We start from the raw sequence: 17,973 nt of genomic DNA on the forward strand, positions 1-17,973 counted from the left end.
TTGCGCACGCGCAGTTGAGATCAGGAGGAGGGGAAAAATGGGTTCTTTTAAATGACCCGGGATTTGCGCATGCGTTTTACTGCTCTCTGAAGCCGACCCCCGGGGACTAGGGCTCCTCCTTGCACATGCGCAGGAGATTCAATGACAGTCGAACGTTGATTTAAGGTGAGGGAAGGCCGGGGGGTTGCATGGCCGGGGGAGGGCGGCCCTGCACCCCCTGCGTAGCCTTTCCGAGCATTTCCTGTGTTCTTAAGATGCATCTTGCCATCTAGACCCTCAGAAACCAGTTGTACCACTATAGGGTCTCTGGGCCTTCAAAACACCCTTGACCCTAAGACCTCTGACCCCGGTCTAGGAGTCACACCAGCTGAGCAGTGTGGGAGGGGACGGGCAAGAGGGGTCTCGAAGTGGGCAGATGAGTTCTGAGCTCAGGCTGGGGTAGGGACGTTCCCTGGAGGGCGGGAAATGGAGGAAGAGGGCGTTTCCTACAGGTGTCATTTGATCCCAGCTCATTTCCCTCTGTTTAGGCTCCAGGGAAAAGGTCTGGTCATGTTGCATGTGACCCGAGGGGTCTGGGGGTCCACGGTCCGAGTATGGCCCCTGTTGCCCGCACTCCTCGGGACTCCCCGGGCCCTGTCGTCCCTGGCGGACAAGATGGGAGTGTACCGCAAGATGTGGAACCCCACGGAGCCCCGCGATTGGGCCCAGCAGTACCGCGAGCGCTTCATTCCGTTCTCCAAAGAGCAGTTGCTCCGCCTTCTAATACAGGTACCGCCCGTCCCGGGTTCAAGAGCTTGGGGACTACGATTCCCGGCAGGCCTCGCGGCTGTGGGGGCCCTGCACGCCGTGAGGGACAGCCCTGTTGACTCCTGGGAATTGTGGTTCCGGGTCTCGTTAGAATCCCAAGTGGGTTGTGTAGGGGCCAGAACTCTTGAGATGCAGGTTCAGCATAGATTCTGGACTTGGGCTGTCTTCTGGGCTTAACAGGCATTCGCTTAAAGGAGCATGGGTTTCTCTCTGTAAAATGGGCATAATAATTATTCTCTCAATATTATTTATACTCTCTAATAAAAATTGTATCTACAAATTCACAAAGCTATAAGCATAATTATTATTTTTTGGGGGGGTGGTACTAAGGATTGAACTCAGGGCTCTCGACCACTGAGTCACATCCCCAGCTCTATTTTGTATTTTATTTAGAGATAGGGTCTCACTGAATTGCTTAGCACCTTGCTTTTGCTGAGGCTGGCTTTGAACTCTTGATCCTCCTTCCTCAGCCTCCCGAGCCACTAGGATTATAGGCATTCACCATCACAACAGGCTTATAATCATAATTATTATCACACTATTTGAATTCTTACTCTGTGGCACAATGCTAAGAATTTTTCATATATTTCATTATAAGAGATCACCCCCATTTTATAGATGAAGTATGCAGAAGGAAAATGACTCAACCAAGGCCACAAATATAGTGGCCCAGATTTTTTTTGGGGGGGTATCAGGATGAACCCAGGGTGCTTAACCACTAAGCCACATACCGCAGCCCTTTTTAATATTTTATTTAGAGACAGAATCTTGCTGAGTTGCTTAGGGTCTCGCTAGATTGCTGAGATTGGCTTTGAACTTATGATCCTCCTGCCTCAGTCTCCTGAACTACTGAGATTATAGGCATGCACCATTGTGCTGGCCTAGTGGCCCAGATTTGAACCTAAATGCCTTAATTCCAGAACTGAGCCTGGATTAGGCTGGGCATTTACTTGACCTTAACAGTGAGTACCTTCTTTTATATCCTTGGATGCTTTCTTTCTTTCTTTTTTTAAAAAAATATTTATTTACTTGTAGATGAACATACAGTATCTTTATTTATTTTTATGTGGTGCTGAGAATCGAACCCAGTGCCTCACACGTGCGAGGCAAACACTTTACTACTGAGCTACAGCCCTAGCCCCTCCTTGGATGCTTTCTTGACCTCACCCCAGTCTTAGTACTGCTCCAGAGCTTGAGCTCTTCCACCCACCACCATCATCATACCTGTCATTATTGAGAATCAGCCCTGATTTTAACAATGATTTACTGAACACCTGCTGAATGTACAAAGTCCTTTACTAGACTACACACACACACATACACACACACACGTAAATATATGGACACATAAACCTCATCAAATTCTCCCCATGAGAAAGAGGCTGTGATCCTCTGCTGCCTATGAGGGAACCGAGGCCCCGAGAGTGAAGATGTTTACCCAGGGCACAGAAAAAGGATGTATATCAAGGAAGTTCAATACTTGTGCTCTGGAGTCATACAGGCATGGATTGGCATCACTTCACACAGACATCACCTCGTTGGGGTCACATCACACAGACAAGAAAATTACTTCCACAGGGCCTCAGTTTCCCTCTGGAAAAACGGAGGTTATAATTTTACCACCCCCTGTGCTCTGGAGGATGACATTATGCCATCAGACAGCAGGTGGCACACAAGAAGCCCTGTGTGAACGTTGGTAAGTAAGTGTCAAAATGGGAGTTCCAGCCTCCCTGTCCTCAAGCCATCTGGTTTTCACTGTATTGGGCTGCCTTGGCTTTTTGGTCCAAAAAAATGGGTCAAACTCCTTCCTCAACCCCAAGTAAACAGTTTTTGAAAAGCCTAGAGTTCTGCTGGGCTGGTGGTACACTCCTGTAATCCCAGCAGCTCAGGAGGCTGAGACAAGAGGATCCCAAGTTTGAGACCAGCCTGGGCAACTTTGCAAGTCCCGAAGAAACTTAGTGAGACCCTGTCTCAAAATAAAAAAATAAAAAGGGCTGGGGATGTAGCTCAGTGGTAAAGAGCCCCTGGGTTCAATCTCCAGTACAAAAAAGAAAAAAGCCTAGAGTTCTGATTGCGTTATGGGCGACCACAGGGAAGAGGAAAGAGGCCTAAAGAGGTTTTCCTTCCCGAGGTGACAGGAATTCCACTCCAGCCCGGCAGAGAAGGTGGCTCTGAAGGAGTTCTCAGCCCACGTGGACTTCTGCACCCTGTTCCACTACCATCACATCCTGGCCAGGCTGCAGGTGAGGTCGGGCCTCTCCCTCCCTGTCGTGCTGTGTGCTCTGCAGTTCAGCTGGTCACTGACACCTGCTTCCTCTAAGCACTGGAGATGCAGCCGTGAACTGGTCAGGTGTGGCCACTCCTTCATGGAGCTGGGGTTCCCGATGGGGAGGCAAAGAAATAAAATGAATGTAAATCTGATGCCTGGTAGGGTAAGTGCCACCAAGAACAACGTGGCCATGTGGGGTAGAGGGACGAGCTGGGGGCTCTCTAGACAGGGTGCTTGGGAAAGGGCTCCCCGAGGAGGTGACAGGTAGGCTAAGACCTCAGTAAGGAGAGGGAGCAAGACTGAGGTCTCTGGGGAGGGTGCTCCAGAGAGAGGAGCCAATGCAGAGGCCCTGAGGGCGAGCAGGCCTGGAGGGAGACTGCCCAGGGGACAGAGGGCATGGGACATATCGTCCTGGGCCCCTGGGCCAGTTCTCTGCTGGGACTCTGAGTGGGCTGGGAAACACAGAGGGCTCGGAGCAGAGATCTGAGCTGACTTAGGTGTTGACAGGATCCCTCTGACTTTCTGTCGGAACAACCTATTAAAGAGCCTGTTATGCTTGTCCAGGGAGAGATAATGGAAGGTCCGGAAAGAGTAATAGCAGTGGAAGTGGTGAAAAGTGGTCAGATGCTGTTGATGGTTGGAAAGCATGGGCGTTTTCTGTTGGGGGGGCTGGTGAGGGAGGGAGACAAGGCAGGGCTGCCTCCGGTGTCAGAAGACTGCACTTGGGGCGGGGCAGGGGGAAAGAGCTCCTTTAGACTTAGGAATCTGAGCTGCCTGTGGAACAGGCAGGTAGGAAGGTGACCGGGATATATGGGCCTGAGCTGAGAAAGCTCTGGAAGGATCTAGACTGTACTAGGTGAGACCACCAAGGAATACCTGTTGTCTTAGGCTAGGCTTCTTTAAGAAAAACACCAAGAAATGGGAGCTTAAACAACAAAGATTGACTTCTCACAGTTCCTAAGGCTGGAAGTCCAGGACGCAGGGGCCAGCAGCTTGGTGTCTAATGAGGGCTGCGTCCTAGTTCATAGACAGTGCCCTCTGCTGTGACCTCACGTGGTGGAAGAGGGTGAGAGAGGTACTGATCCCATTCATGCCTTAATCAGCTCCCAGAGGCCCTCCCTCCTCACATCACCTCGGGATTAGGATTCCCACTTGTGAATCCTGGGGACACTTGACATTCAGTCCACTGCAGGTGTGTGACGGTGCACCGGGAGGACTGCCAGCCAGGGAGCTCACCCAGCCTTGGTGCCCAGGGTTTTCCTTGGTTCCGTTATATAGGTATGGTGCCTGACCTGGGCCTCCAGCTCCTCCAGAGGTTAAACTGATGCTGAGTGGCCCAGGGCCCGGCCATAGGTCAGTGTTAGCATAGATTCTGGGGTGGCTGTGGCCTCAGGCAAACCGAGACAATCTTATTGTGCAGGACCCTGCAGGGGCTTGGTGTTTCCATCGCTGGAGCTGGTCAAGGCCAGGCCTTTGTTAGGAATGTGCAGGACACCTCAGGCCTGCGAGCCCACCCTCTCTGCGCCCTGCTACTGTGTTCCATGGCCCCCCTCCTTGCTTTGATAGTAGCACGGCCCTCTTGGCTGAGTACCCTGGGTCAGGCTCTTGACTCCTTCCTGCAGCCCCGAGAGGCAGCTGCCAGGCAGAAATGGAGGCCCTGGGAGGCCTGGAAGTGCCCACGACCACAGTTCACAGTGGGGGAGACACAGCGCGAGCCCCTGCACCCTCTCTCTTCACGAGGCACCTCTGGCCTCAAGAGGCAGTGTTGTTGTTGTTGTTGTTGTTTTTCTTTGTCTTGCAAAATATTTTCTTATATAAACATTGAAACAGAGAGAGGCAGACAGAATATGAATGAGTATGCCTGTATTTCCAGGCAGGAGATTGTACATAGGGTGCTGGGGGCAGGGTGGGAGGGGCCGAGGCAGGACCCTCGGGGGTGATCACTGCTGATGATCTGTCTCTCAAGGAAGCCTGGGTCTGACAGGCAGGGAAGGAGTCAGAGCGGCCCTGGTTCAGACACTAGTTTGGTTGTTCAGTAGTGATGCCAGTGACCTTGGCAGGTGACCTTCTTTCCTGTATTCATTCATTCATTGATTTCACTTGATGAATATTTATTGAGCTCCTACAGTGTCCTCTGAATGGTTCCAGGTCCCAGGGCACAGCAGTCAGCAGGACAGATGTGTGTGTTTGCCTCATGGGGACTCGCATGCCAGAGAGGCAGAGAGAAGCCCCACACCTCCGAAGGTGCTAAGGACTAAGGATCAGGGTCGCCAGATGAAGCACAGGACAGCCAGTTTATTCATTTCCAAGGGTGGCTGTGTCACATTTCTGTAAACGAGGTGGCTTTAAAACAACAGACATTTAATCCCTGTTCAGGAGACCAGAAGTCCCAGGTCAGGGGTGGCAGAGTTGGGTCCCCTACGGGCTCCACCGGAGGAACACGGAGGAATGTCCCATGCCCGTCTCTAGCCTGCGGCAGTGGTGTCAGTCACGGTGTCCCTTGGCTTGTGGATCCTCCTTCCAGCCCCTCTCTCCAGCATCACGTGCCTTTCTCTGTCTCTTATGAGGGCATTCATTCTCCAACCCAGTGTGGTCTTATCCTGATCTTCACCTTCTATTTCTCTGAAAAGACCCTTTTTCCAAATGAGGTTATATTTTGAGATTCTGAGGGGGTGTGATTTTTTTCCCTGTACTGGGGAGTGAAACCAGGGGTACTCTACCACAAAGGTATACCCCCAGCCCTTTTAAAAAAATTTTTTGTTTTGAGTCAGAATCTGACTAAGTTGCCCAGGCTGGTCTTGAACTTGCCATCCTCCTGTCTCGGCCTCTGGAGTTCAGTGGGGATTGCAGGCATGAGCCACTGCACTTAGTTGGGGGTGGGGGGGGGAATGGGAATTATTTTAAATTCATTTTTTTTTCCTTTGTGGGGAATGTGAATTTTTAGGCAATACTCTTCAGCCCACTATGCTCCATTAAATTTGAATTTCAGATAAACTATAAAGAACTTTTTTAGTGTAAGTATGCCTTAGCAACATGGTCCTCAAATATTGCACAGGACGGACCTCAGAGTTCTTTCTATCTATCCATCCATCAACCAAGTAATATTTTTTCCCCTAGACCTGGCAGCCATAGTTGAGGAGAAAAAGAAAGCCATGTTTTCCAATTTTAGGAAAGGTAGTCAGAAAGGGCCTCCCTGAGGAGGTGACATTTGAGTAGTGATCTGAAGGAGGCCAAGAGGCAGCCATGAGCTCTGAGGAAATAGTGAATGCAAAGGCCCTGAGGCAGGGGTGCCTGTGGTGTGTAGGGGGAAGAACAAGCAGACCCTTGAGGCTAGAGCCGAGTGAGACAAGGGGCCAGGGCTGGGGATGAGGGCAGAGAAGAAGCCAGGACAGGTACTGCAGAGTGACTTGTGCGAAGGACACAGCCAGGGAGCCCTGGGAGCCCAGGGAGGGTTCTGAGCAGGGAGGGACCATGAGCCGGGACAGGCGCCCTCTGGCGGCTGGTGGGAGAACAGACGGAGTGAGGGCGGGACCGAGAGCCAGGCCGCAGGGTGGGGGTGGGGGAGTGCGGTGGTCCCGCAAAGGTGGCCAGGACTTGGTGCGTCCCCAGTGAATGGATGCGTTCAGGCTGTGCAGGCCAGGGGCACAGGGTTCTGTGCGGATGGGGAACAAAGCTGACTGTCCCATCTGTGTCTCAGACCCGGGGGCTAGGAGCTTCCTGTCCTGGGTCTGTTCCCGCTGGGGTCCGGTGGGGATGGACCGATGGGCTGGACGTCCCGGGAAGGGAGCACCCCTGACGACCCTCCGGCCCTGGGCCTTGGCGCTGGGAAGGGTGGAGTTGGCATCTCCTGAGATGGGCAGATGGTGAGAGGCGCAGGTTTGGGGTCCGAGCTGGGCCTTGGTGTGAGACCAGGGTTGGGAGGTGCCCTGCAGGAGGCACGGGGAGGCCTGCTGATGTCTGCAGGGGCTTGTTGGGGTGGCCCTCAGGCGAGGTGTCAGAAACCTGGAGTCCTCAGCAGGCCACGGTGTCGAGGTGTCGAGGTCCCCAGGTCCCCAGGTCCCCAGGGTAAGGCTCCAGGATAGAAAGGGCAGCAGCACCCCCCACCAGCCCTCACCAGCCCTCACCAGGACCCAGGTGAGTCTCTCATTCTGGGTGAGGCCTGGTGCCAGGGGCTGGGCTTCACTGAGGATCCATGCCAGGCCTGCCCCTTCCCACGGAGAGCTGCGAACGGGTGGGTGGTGGGACAGTTGTGAACCAGGTGCTGTCCCCCGTGAATGGACAGGGATGATGGACGCAGCGGGGGGAGGGCCAAGGGCAGGGTTCTGTGTGGCCGAGGACAGGTGGCCTTGGGTCTGTTCTTGGGTCCGAGAGCGGAATGGAGCCAGCCTGCCCTTTCTTTAGCGTGGAGCTTGCTCTTCAGTCTGAGGCTGCCAGCGTCATGTGGCTCTTACATTTAAAATACTTTTGATGAAATGAATTTTAGACATTGCATCCTCAGTTGCTTTCATCGTGTTTCAGTGTTTAGCGGCCACCCGTGGCCAGCGGTGACTCATGGGACAGCACAGATCTAGACTGTTCAGGAGATCCTACTGGGCAGCGCTGCTCTGGGCTCCTTATTGTCATCCTAAGGGTGACTATGTCCATGGTGTCCGTGACAGTACTCCTTAGACCTGGCTGCTTTTGCCCGGCCAGGATCCTCAGCCTGGGGCCTGGGGCTTTCTGAGAGTTGCAGCTCTGTCACAGCTGCCTATGACAGAGGAGGAGAGATCGGCAGTGAAGGGAAGGAGGCCCCAGGGGACAGAGTCTCCCAGCAGGGGCCTGTGCAGGGCGCCTGAGATGGAGGAGCGACAGCCCGCATGGCTGGTGCCCAGCCACCAGGGGTCTGCAGTGCTGGTGCCTGTGGGCAGCAGGAGGCCCCGAAGGGCTTAGTAGGTGGGTTTACTTCCTGGCTGTATGACCTTGGGTGCTTCTTGGCCTCTCTGTGCCTCAGTTTCCACGCCTGTAAATGAGGATGACAGTGGTGCTGCTCTCCTACTGTAGGAATGCACCATCAGCCCTTCCAAGTGTCCTGGCATCAGACTGCGCGCTTTTCATCTATTGTTGTGGTTGTCTGCCAAGCTCTCCCCGGCAGCTGTGTGGAGAGCGGGTCAGCAGTGGGCGCCCCTGGGATTTTGAGGACACCACCAAGAGGGCCATTGGCTGCATGGGGACGGGAGGAAGCGGTGGTGATGTGGCGGGCAGGCTGGTGGGGAGGAGGGAGCTGCTGAAGTGCTGACCTGCTCTGGAGCAGGATTTATGGGCGAGGGCGGGAGCGGCGTCGCGGGCCTGCGTGGCCAGGTTCCTGGCTAGAAGCCCTGGGTGACTGCGGCTCCCCCAGGAGAGCCTGGCTGCCGAGCCTGATGAGGGCAGAGTTCCTTCCCCGCCAGCTCTGAGGTCCTCTGTCTCAGTCTGCAGCTCAGCCCCAGAACTGGAATTTCTCAAGGTCACAGCCTGCCTGAGAAGGTGGCCCAAGGGACCCACTGTCAGCCTGGGAAGCGGGAGCCAGGCGCTAGACTCCTGCGCTCAGCCAGCACATCCAGCCCGGCCCTTCACTCAGACGAGCACCTGTCCCCTGGCCTTCCGCCTCTGCCCTGGCTCCCTGGCCGCCTAGGCCTGGCTCTCCGCCACCAGCCTCTGGGCAGCCACTCTGCCCACTTGGAGGACCTGCCCCTCTTTCCTTCCAACCAGATGGCTCCTGAAGGCTCCTGTCCTGGGGGACACGCTGGGGCGAGTGTGGGCTGGCTCTGTGAGAGGCACTTTCCCTCTACAGGGGCTCGGTGCAGCCCGGGACCAGTCGTGTGTCCTCCCGAGGCCCATCTCTCCACCAGCCGAGCAGGCTGGGCAGCTGGAAATGCACTTTCTTCATCCGTTCAACGGTTTTGGGGGACAGGGGGCGTAGGTACCTAAGATGAGGTGGACAAGGCCAATTGGGGAGGGGTCTGCCAAGTCATGGGAAGTTGTTAGGGTGGGGGTGGGAGAGCTGTGGGCGACCCAGTGTGTCCTATGGAGACCGAGAGTCAAGCAGGGCCAGCAGCAGCCCCAGGTCGTGGCTGAGGTGAAAGACAAGCTGTCTGTGGGAGGAAGGGGGGACACAGGGCGGGGGGTCAGCAAGTGGACTGGTAAAGGGGGCACGTGGGGGTGAGGAGAGGGGAATCGGGTGCCCAAGTTCTCTGATGGAGCATCTGCACTGAAACCCGGAGGAGGCGGGTGGGGCAGGTCCTCTCTGGGCCAGGTTAGGTTGGACACCCGCTGGGAAAGTCAGGAGGTGCTGAACACAGGGGTCTGGCCTCGGGGCCCAGGCCCAGGGTGTCTGGGCAGTGGATGTGGCCGAGGGAATCTGAATGCCCGTTTTTCTGGGAGGCTGGGGATGGCGGGGTGATTTGGTGGTGGGCTCTGTGTGTCGGGTTTGGTGACTGTGACCTCCGTAAAGAAGTACCGCATAGGGAGTTGGTGTTGGTGCAGCAGCTCAGCGGCTAGCTCAGGAGGCAGAGGGCCAGGGGTTGGTGTCTCTGCACCATGGAGACGACGCTGAGCACAGCTTCCTGCCATCCTGTGGCTCTGCGCCCTAGGCCTCAAGGGCCAGGTGGCAGGGCAGTCAGGGCCCTCACGGGGGTCTCCACGGGAGTCTCCACGGGAGGCAGTGCAGGTGAAGCTGAGGGCTCCTGGGCCCTGGGCTCTACGTGGCATGTCCCTGTCGCCTGGGGATTGGCCCTGGATGGTGCCGTGGAGGAAGATGTGTCCTGGGGTGCGGGCCCAGGAGGAGGTCTGGCTTGGCGTGGTGGTGCGTGGGCAGGACGAGCTCCCTGGCTAGCCCGTGGCCGTCTCTAGAGTTGGCCAGTTTTGGGGAGGGATGTTCCCCCAGAAAGGTCTTTTGAGGTCTCGAAATGTCAGAAAGTGCAGAAAACGGAGACCTGCTCCTCCTGCACTGGGCAGACAGGGTCCAGACGGGTCCTAAGCCAGTAGACGGGCAGGAGTGGAGACCAGGGAGCAGGTGCCACTTCTGCTCGGGGACCGTGGGTGGAACTTGAGTTTCCTGGCCATCTGCTCCATGGCCTCCACCTGGGTGCCCACGCTCACAGCAGAGCTGGGCAGCGGGAGCCCGTGGTGGAGAAGAGGCCAAGCTGGAGTGGGCAGGTCGTGGCCTGCGGTGGCGTTTCAAGGAGGTGGACGGCAGGCCATGTAGGGTACTCCTGAAGAGAGCATGGACGCGGGGCACCCAGCCCCGGGGACCCCAGGGCACAGCACTGCACCTCCTCCCGTGTGTCCTGACTCAGTGCCCTTAAATGTCTTCACGTCCTAAGTGTCCCCACGGTCCCTCGTGCCATGACCCAGGCCATGTTTTCCTCTGACTCTCTCCTAGGCCTTATATGACCCCATCAACCCCGACAGGGAGACCCTCGACCAGCCGTCACTCACAGACCCCCAGCGGCTGTCCAACGAGCAGGAGGTGCTGCGAGCCCTGGAGCCCCTGCTGGCCCAGGCCAACTTCTCGGCGCTCTCTGAGGACGCCCTGGCCTACGCGCTGGTGGTCCACCACCCCCAGGATGAGGTCCAGGTACTGTCTTCCAGAGGACCGACCCCTGGAGCCCGGGGCAGGGGCTGCTGGGGGCTGTGCTCCCGAACACAGGGCCCATGCCGCACGCTTGGCGACAGACCAAGGTCGCTTCAGTGCCACCTGTGAGGAAGGTCTCCTGACCCAGGGCTGGTGGGCTCGGTGGCAGAGCGCTTCCTCGCACGCAGGAGGCTGGGATCCATCCCGGCACTGGGAAGAGAAGAGAAGAGAACAGGAGTGGGACGGGGGGGATCTTCTCAGGACCGGATCCTGCCGCCACCTTCAGTAAAATTATAAAAATACACAATACAAAGCGCTCGTCCTTACGGTCAGTGACATTGATTGTAACAGACACTAAAATCTTCCCAAATTCCACATTTTCATGACTTCTAAAATGAACATCTTCCAGAGTCATGTTTTGTCACCTCTGAAACTGGAATGTGGCTCAGGCAGTGGTGAGATGTGGCCTGATTGTAGCGCATTTTATTTTGTGTTTGCTTCATAAAACAATGGCATATCTTAAAATCAGTGGCACCTTCAGCTGGATGTGGTGGCACCCGCCTGTGATCCCAGCTACTGACTCTGGCGGGAGGGCCACAAGTTCCAGGCCAGCCTGGGCGGCTTAGTAAACCCTGTCTCAAAATGAAAAATAAAAAGGGCTGGGGATGCAGCTCAGTGGTTAAGTGCCTCTGGGTTCAATCTCCAGTACCAAAAAACTAAAAAATATCAGCAGCATCTTAGATTCCAGGAAAGACTGTGGTAAAGATGGCTGCTGTGTGCAGGGTGCCATCTTGGATGATGTACTGGTGTGCAGTGCACAACCTGAACAACCACATGTGGCCCAGACACTGACTGATGAGTGGTGACAGGTAGAGCATTTCTTGGGGGGGGGGGGATCTAGTTCTGGTCCCCCTCCCTCCATCCCCAGCCTGTGTGCAGCTGCCTCTGCTTCCTTCATCCCCTTTGGCAGGTGACAATAAATTTGGATCAGTACATCTACATGCAGTTCTGGGCCCTGGGCCAGCGAATTGGGCAGATGCCTCGATTGTCCAGTGTGGGCTCCAAGTGGGGCTTCTTCACCAAGTTGCCCCCTGCAGAGAGGTGAGGCGGCCCTTGTTCCCCAGCTGGAGCCAGAGGGAACAAGGTTAGAGCGAGAGGGGACTGACAGGTCAGTGTCTGGGTTTCGGTGTCTGGGGCCTGGGGGGGAAGGCGAGAAAGGGACCCACGTGACTCGGTCAGATGTCGCCTGTTCTTCCCACGGGAGAGCCAGTTACAGCAGTCAGCCCAGAGGAGGACACAGGGTAGGACCAGGGAGGGCCACATTCTCAAGAGGGAGGCGCGGGTCCTGGCCAGGGAGGCCTTGGCCGGCCGGGCCCCTGACCCGCCGTCCCTCTGGCTGTCCCTCAGGAGGTACTTCAAGCGGGTGGTGCTGGCCGCGAGGACCAAGCGGGGCCACCTGGTGCTGAAGAGCTTCAAGGACACGCCCCTGGAGGGCCTGGAGCAGCTGCTGCCCGAGCTCAAGGTGCGCACGCCCACGCTGCAGCGCGCGCTGCTCAACCTCACGCTGCTGGTCTCCGGCGTGGTCTTCTTCGTCAACGTGGGCATGGTGGTGCTCTCGGACCTCAAGATGGCCACCTCCCTGCTGTTCCTGCTCTTTGCCATCTTCATGGGCCTGCGGGCCTCCAAGGTATGTGGTGGCCGCTTCCCGCGCTCCCGCAGCCGGCCAGCGTGCTTCGCGGGCCTCCCTCCAGGTCTGCTCCACACGCCTTGGGCAGGTGCCCTGATGGGAATCACGGGGGACCTGCCTGGCAGGGATGTTGGGAGGGTTCAATGAGCGAGTCCGGGAAGGGCCCTGGGCTGGCACCTGCCCGGGATTGTGAGATGCCCTCCAGGCTCTCCACCCCTCCTGGAGCACCTGCTGTAAAGAAGCTCTGTGTGGATCTGGTGGAGGCGTGGGTTTTGGACCCAGACTGCCTGACTTTGAATCTGACTCTACCATCTGTACCTGTGTGATCTTGAGCGCATTGTTTAACCTCTCTGTTTCAACTGTCACATCTGCAAAGTGGGGATGATAATAGGATCTAACTAATAGGTTGGAGTGGGGATTAAGTGAATAAATATGCATATAGGGCTGAGAACAGAGCCTGGCACACAGTACAGGAAGTTCCATGTGAGAGTTAGCTATTAAGATGATGATTATTATTACTGATTGGACTATTTGTTCTATGAGTTTTTACCCTGGCTAAGTATCATTATCACTGGGAGAGATGGTTTACAAATGCAGCCTTCTGGGCTCTGGCCCAAATGAACTGAATTGGAAACTCTGGGACTAGGGCCTAGGAAATTGTATTTTAATAAGCTCCCTTCCAGATTCTGCTTCATGTGAGTGCAGGACAGCCTCATACAGTTGCTCAGGTAGTTCACCATCTAAGGGTTTATGGCTGGAGGGGCCCTTGAAGACTGACACCCCAGCAGCTGCTCTGCTTGCTGAGCTGTGTGTCTCAGTTGGCCTGAAGGACTGTCTTACTGATTCTCCCCGGGGCTGGCACTGTCCCTTGTCCCTGATCATTCACTTGCTGGCTCACCAGTTTTCAAGCTGTCTTCAGCCATCCTGATGAGCTCTCAGGGAGGCTGGTCATAAATCCCACGGAGAATACCACGCTGTCCTGGCCCAGAGGCTGCTGGCCGCCTGGACCTACAGGAGGGCTGGGAGGGAGAGCTTCCTGCTGCGGGCTCTCAGGTTCTCAGGGGCCAGTTTAAAACTCAGTCTCTGGTTAATTTAGGCACTGTTAAGCCCTCCCCCTCCCAGTCGCCTGCTTTCCACAACTGGGGCCTTCGTCCCCTCCTCAGGCCTCTTTTCCAGGCCTCTCCCGTCCCCTGGATGCACCAGGCGCACAGCAGATCCCCTGTCAGAATCCCCTGTCCCTCCCCTCCAGGGGGCGCCTCTGCTCCTCCAGTGTTCACAGCCGCTTCTCCACCACAGCCCCCGCTGGGTTTTTGAGTCAGTCTGGGGCAGCTGGCTCCAGGCAGCCCTCCCAACAGGGCCCTTACACTGGGCACCGTGGCAGGCTGAGCACTGCATCTCCTGATGCCTCCACTCGGGTTTTCCATCTGTGGATGGGCCTCTGCCCTGCAACTTCCTGCCCTCTTCCCGCCTCCGCTCAGCCCAGGGGACCCAGAGCCGGCCTTGCCCTTTCCCCAACACCAGCCTCAGCTGACTGAGCTTCTTGCTGGGCACAAGTGTGCCCGCCTCTGCCCTGCTTCCTCTCCTCTGCCCTGCTTCCTCTCCTCTGCCTTTGCATATGCTGTTCCTGTAGACCCAAATTCCTTTCCCACCACATTGCGCTGGCCAACTCCTGCTCACCCCTGCCCGAGACCCAGAGGCTGCCTGCCCTGGGCAGCCTTTGTGGGCAGCTCAGAGCAGGATGCTGCTCCTGGGGGCCTGCTGCACCCTGTGAGTCCCCGGAGCTCCTCAAAGAGCAGGCCCCTGGGCAGCCTGCGGGGGTTGAACTGCTGCCCCAGAGATGTGTGGGCCCCGTCTTGCCCTGAGGGAGAGGGGCCGGGCACATGGACACTGATGGCCACCCCGGGGGAGGTGGAAGCAGGGTGCAGGAGCCCAGGATGCAGCGCCATCTGCTCTGCCCCTTGAGGAGGAGGCAGTGAGGATTCTCCAAGAACAGAACAGGGGCAGCCTGGCCCCACTCCCCACGGGCTGCACTCGGAGGGGACTGGCAGGAACGGAGTGGGTCCAAATCTCTAGGGAGCCATGGGAGAGCCTTGAGCAGGGGCGGGGCAGGGACAGCTTTGAACTGTGTAGGGACAGACCACAGCAGGAGACTGAGCCCAGGGAGGGGCTGGGATGCTGCCCTTGCAGGAGAGGATCAGGCCTGAGTGGGGACCAAGCAGGGGGCTGGGGCTGAAGCTGGCGAGGAGTGGGCCAGGACAGGGTTGGGGGTCTGGCCTTGGCTTAGTAGGCGATGGGGCCTCTCCGGACGCCACTCCAGGGGAGGAGGAGCAGGTGGTTGGGGGGAGATGCTGTCAGCGTGGGTGGTGCTGTGTTGAAAGGACACAGGGGAACTTTGGGTCCACGTGCGTGCGGTGGAGTGGCAGGACCCCCTCCTTCCAGGTGGGAGGAGACAACTCCATAGGCTGGAGAGAAGAAGACACAAACCTGCCTCTCGTCCTCCATTAATGGCGATTGACCCCTTGCAGGACAGAAGCCAGGGTGCTGGGCTGGCAAGAAGTCACCGCCCCTACATAGCTGAGTCCTTGGCATAACGTGGGCCACTGAGCCATGTTATGGGCTGTGTTCCTGCAGAAGCATGTCACCTTAGACCTCTCTAGGAGACAGGTGGCACTCTGTAGGCACCCCCACCAGGCTGTCTCATGGTAGCTGATGTTTGAGTGCTCGGGTGTGGCCAGGCTCTGCCCCAGGCCTTCCATGATCCCTGGTTGACTTCTGGACCCTCCTGGGCATCAGTTCACCTCGCTGCACAGACAGTGCTACCCCAGGACTGAGGTTTTAGCCAGGGGCTTGCAGCTGGCAGGGGCATGGTGGGGACAGGCATGGTGGCTGCAGCACCTAGTGGCCTCGAACTCCTTTTGTGGATGAATGGAGGAATCTGAGCACAGGTTTCCTGCGTGAGTCCAGAGGGCTGGGGCGGGCTCTCCCCTCTGCTCCTCAGGGACACGAAGCAAGGAGGTGCCAGGAGGGAGGGGCTCAGTCTGCCTCTTCTTCCCTCACTGCTCTTCACAATTTAATAGGTAAAACCTTTGTTCATTATGCAAAAATTCACACAAGGCAGAAATAGAATAGCGGGATGAACCCCCAAGTAGGCAGCACCCAACACCAAGAGCAAGTGTGATTTCATCCAGAGACCCACCACTGCGTCACTTTGGAGCAGACCCTAGATGTCTCATCTGGAAGTAAGGAAGTCTATCAGCCACAGACGAGGACTTACTGTAATAGGCACTTCTGAGGCTGAAACTCACGCAGCTTAGAAATCCACCAGGCAGACTCATTAGCCTGGGGCCAGAGGAACCAGCCAGTGCAGGCTGGTATAAGCTGGTCTTCCTAAGGGCTGCCTGGGAGCCTCTGGGGCCGAGAGAATGTGTTAAAGTTCTCCTCCCCAGGCTCAGCCTTGGGGACTAGTAGGTTTTCAACACCATCCTCTACCTCCCTGTGGTGAGTCTGCCAGAGGGACAGGTGTGCAGGGCTGGGCGGGGCGAGGCTGGTTGCCCGGCTGACCCTGCAGCTGTCCTGGGCAGATGTTCGGGCAGCGGCGCAGCGTGCAGGCCCTGGAGCTGGCGCACATGCTGTACTACCGCAGCACGTCCAACAACTCGGAGCTGCTCAGCGCCCTGGCCCTGCGCGCGCAGGTCGAGCACACCAAGGAGGCGCTGCTGGCACACAGCTTCCTGGCCCGGCGGCCAGAGGGCATGTGTGGCCCACCAGAAGGTAGGCCTTGTTCTGTCCTGTCTAGCCAGGCCATGTCCCCGTCCCTCTGTAGCCCCTGCCCCAGGGAGACACATCTGCTTGCCATCTACTCCCTCCAGCGCCCAGTGCTGGTAAACCTGACAGATTTTCAAGGAGACCCTGTCCTTGAGCAGACAGGACCCTGAGCCCAACCCTGACCTGCCTCTCTTGACCTCCATCTGCATGAGGGTCCTGGACCAGTGGCCCCTCTTCTGCACTCTTTACTGTACATGAGCCCACACTCCTGCAGACTTGGTCCCCACCCTGTGTTGGCCCCAGGTGGTCCCCGTCAGGACATCAGGACACCTGCACTCATCTTCCTTGCATGAGGCCCTGGCTTCTCTCCAGATGAGGTCAAATGGAACCTTCTGTGCCTGTTCCACTCCCCTTCCAGTGTACCCCTAGGCCATCCCAGACCTGGGTTCCCCCTGCTGGCCCCTCCTAGCCCTTGCTGGTCCCAGTCTGACCTCACACCTGCCTGTTCCCCTGCAGAGACCTCCAGGTGGCTCCAGTTAGAGGTGGAGAAATGGCTTCTGGCCCAGTCAGGCTATGAAGTGGCCTTCAACGGATCTAGGGCCCTGGCCCACCTGCAAGCCCTGACCCCCAGTATGGGGCTGTACCCTCCCCCAGGTTTCCCCAAACTAGACCCGTTAGCTCCAGTCACTTCTGAGTCCTCCCAGGCCGCACCCAGTAGTAGCAACAACTGACTGCACCCTCCCGGCCCTGCCCTGTCCTGCCTGCCACCTGGCTAGGAACCAAGACCCGCCTCCTCCATGCCAAGCTGTCAATCACGGACACTGTGTCATTCTCCAACTTCCAGTTACTGACAGGCTATTATTTTTGCTACTCTGTATACTTAAATCAGCCAACCAAGGCAGCTGCAGTTGCTAGGCAGCCCGGCTTCTCGTGAACAGCCTATCACAGCTATTTAGCTCCCTTCAGTTGCATTTCTTAGTCCCACCCCCGGAACATCCAAATGTGGTGAGGCTGAGGAGATGAGGTGTCGGCCAATCACAGCTGTTCAGCTCTGGCTTCGATGAACTCCAGGCCCAGCTGTGGAAGCAGTGCCCTCCCGAGGCTATATATCGCTGTCTTCTTGGCCTCCCTGGGGGGAACTGCCCACCAAGTGCACCTGGGCGGGGCTCCAGGCCGCAGCCAGTGACGGCCTTGTGGCCCCGCCCCCTGGCAAACAGCCAATGACAGCTGCTGGGCACCATCAGTTTTGCGCAGCCAGTTGTCTGCAGAGAACCAACCAATCAGAATTTCCAGAGGAACCTGCTCTTTGTGTCCATTGCTGCTGTGTGGTGGGCCATCTGGTCAACTGCTGACCAGGGTGTCCTGGCTGAAGGGGTTGGGAACCTGGTGCCAGGCAAAGCTGTGGGCCTGGAAGACCACCCCTACCCCAAGCTTAGGCTCCCAACAGCCTCAGGTGCCTTCCTCACCTGGGTCCTTCACCCTTTCTATAGAAACTACCTCTGCCTGGATTTCCCCACCGCCAGTGCCCAGTGCAATATTTATTATCTGTCAGTTTCTCTCCTGTCTCCCAGAGGAATAAATCATGTTTAATACACCTGGCTGAGTAGGGTGGCTGCAGAGTTGGGAACGAGGGGTGGTATTAGAATCCTGGAAAGGATGGACTCTGGGTCTTGGAGGGATACTAGTGCGTGCGGATGGTTCCTGGACAGAGGAAGCTGTAGTTGTAGAGACTGGATTTGTGGGTGACAGAAGAGGATCTTAGAAAGACCGGTTTCTGGGGAGAAGCCATGGTTTGCGTCTGGGTCTCATGAACAGGGAGATAGGGTGGTCCAGTGCAGTTGTGCAGATTGTTCC

At 56.8% G+C, this 17,973-nt stretch overlaps 1 protein-coding gene across 2 annotated transcripts; it reads left to right on the plus strand.

Moving 5' to 3' along the window:
• The first annotated feature begins 10 nt into the window (after positions 1-10).
• Tmem143 (transmembrane protein 143) lies at positions 11-17,713 on the plus strand. 2 transcript variants are annotated; one of them, XM_005336624.5, is made up of 8 exons: positions 12-165; positions 528-768; positions 2,946-3,050; positions 10,476-10,670; positions 11,638-11,768; positions 12,075-12,354; positions 15,936-16,125; positions 16,636-17,713. In XM_005336624.5, exons 2-8 carry the CDS (start codon positions 550-552, stop codon positions 16,848-16,850), a joined length of 1,335 nt encoding a protein of 444 aa, XP_005336681.1. In that variant the 5' UTR covers positions 12-165; positions 528-549; the 3' UTR covers positions 16,851-17,713. The 2 variants fall into 2 exon arrangements, with proteins under 2 accessions (XP_077887859.1, XP_005336681.1); XM_078031733.1 differs by lacking the exon at positions 2,946-3,050 and having other exon boundaries at positions 11-165.
• The last annotated feature ends 260 nt before the right edge of the window (positions 17,714-17,973 follow it).

This window comes from Ictidomys tridecemlineatus, chromosome 15, assembly GCF_052094955.1.
Source record: "Ictidomys tridecemlineatus isolate mIctTri1 chromosome 15, mIctTri1.hap1, whole genome shotgun sequence".
In the NCBI taxonomy this organism is placed as follows: domain Eukaryota; kingdom Metazoa; phylum Chordata; class Mammalia; order Rodentia; family Sciuridae; genus Ictidomys; species Ictidomys tridecemlineatus.